Source organism: Nestor notabilis, unplaced genomic scaffold (assembly GCF_000696875.1).
Source record: "Nestor notabilis isolate BGI_N333 unplaced genomic scaffold, ASM69687v1 scaffold18873, whole genome shotgun sequence".
NCBI classification, from domain to species: Eukaryota; Metazoa; Chordata; class Aves; order Psittaciformes; family Psittacidae; genus Nestor; species Nestor notabilis.
This window is the reverse complement of record NW_009920791.1, coordinates 794-1,720: the sequence shown is the minus strand read 5'-3', so window position 1 is coordinate 1,720 and position 927 is coordinate 794. Positions and strand designations below refer to the sequence as shown.

The window sequence follows — 927 nt, the reverse complement described above, 5'->3', positions numbered from 1 at the left end:
GGCGCCGGGGGTGGCATGCCAGCCAGTACTGCTGTGGGAGAGGGGACATCAGCACCCAGCAGATGGTCCAGCTTCCACCTGCCTGCCTCCAGTGTCCTTGACCCCAGGTCTTGGGGGAGGGGGGTGTGTTTAACAGGGGTGAGGGGATGCTCCCAGCCCCGTGCTGGGCTCACCCAGGTGCCAGCAGAGCCCGACAGCTCTGGGCACTGCCCAGCTACTCACAGGGAGCTGCTGGCCTTGGGGTCCTGCTGGCAGCACCGCAGCTTCAGGAAGTCCAGCACATCCTGGGGCAGCTCCTCATTGTGGTACAGGACACCCTGATGTGCACCTGGGGTCAGCACCCAACAGAACCCAACACAACCCCAAAAGCCACCCCTGCCAGTGCCTCACCCGGATGTAAAGCTCCAGGCCCTGCCGGCGCTGCTCCAGCACTTTGGGCATCCAGTTGGGGACATGGCGTGGGGGAAAGTCAGGGACCTTGCAGGTCTTCTTGATCTAGGGCAGAGCATGGGGTGGGGCCACATCACAGCAGCAACATGGGGCTGGTCCTGCCTGCCTGGGGAGCGGGTGTCCCTGCATCCCCTTCCCATGTCCCTGCTGGGGTCTCACCCGCTTGTGCAGAGCCTGGAATTCGCTGTAGCGCTTCACAACTGTGTGCCGCCGGCCATTGCACAGCACCTCCACCCGGAACACCTGCAGCACGGGACAGCCTTCCTCACCATTATCTTCATCCTCATCATCCCCATCATCTTCATCAATCATCCCCATCATCGTCATATCCATCATCCTTATCATCCTCCAAGGGGAGGCAGGGGCTGCCAACTCACACACACACTCTTGGTAACCTCCACCCTCCCCACTGTCCAGAACAGGCAGCCCCCTAACTTCTGGGGTAGGCAGGGATACCCTGGGCACCGTGCCGACCCC

At 62.1% G+C, this 927-nt stretch overlaps 1 protein-coding gene across 1 annotated transcript; it reads right to left on the bottom strand.

Annotated features, from left to right (window-relative positions):
- Positions 1-218: 218 nt before the first annotated feature.
- Positions 219-768, bottom strand: LOC104402869 (sorting nexin-22-like). The gene is made up of 3 exons (XM_010010853.1): positions 610-768; positions 391-495; positions 219-317 (listed from the first exon to the last, which is right to left on the bottom strand). The coding sequence occupies exons 1-3, from the start codon at positions 766-768 to the stop codon at positions 219-221; spliced, it is 363 nt and encodes a 120-aa protein (XP_010009155.1).
- Positions 769-927: the final 159 nt, after the last annotated feature.

What these genes read in the sequence shown, in the direction of transcription:
- LOC104402869 (XM_010010853.1), bottom strand. Translation starts at nt 768, where the DNA reads ATGGGGATGATTGATGAAGATGATGGGGATGATGAGGATGAAGATAAT. An exon ending in TCCAGGCTCTGCACAAGCGG is followed by an intron (nt 496 to 609) that starts GTGAGACCCCAG and finishes GCTCTGCCCTAG; the next exon opens with ATCAAGAAGACCTGCAAGGT. An exon ending in GCCTGGAGCTTTACATCCGG is followed by an intron (nt 318 to 390) that starts GTGAGGCACTGG and finishes GGTGCACATCAG; the next exon opens with GGTGTCCTGTACCACAATGA.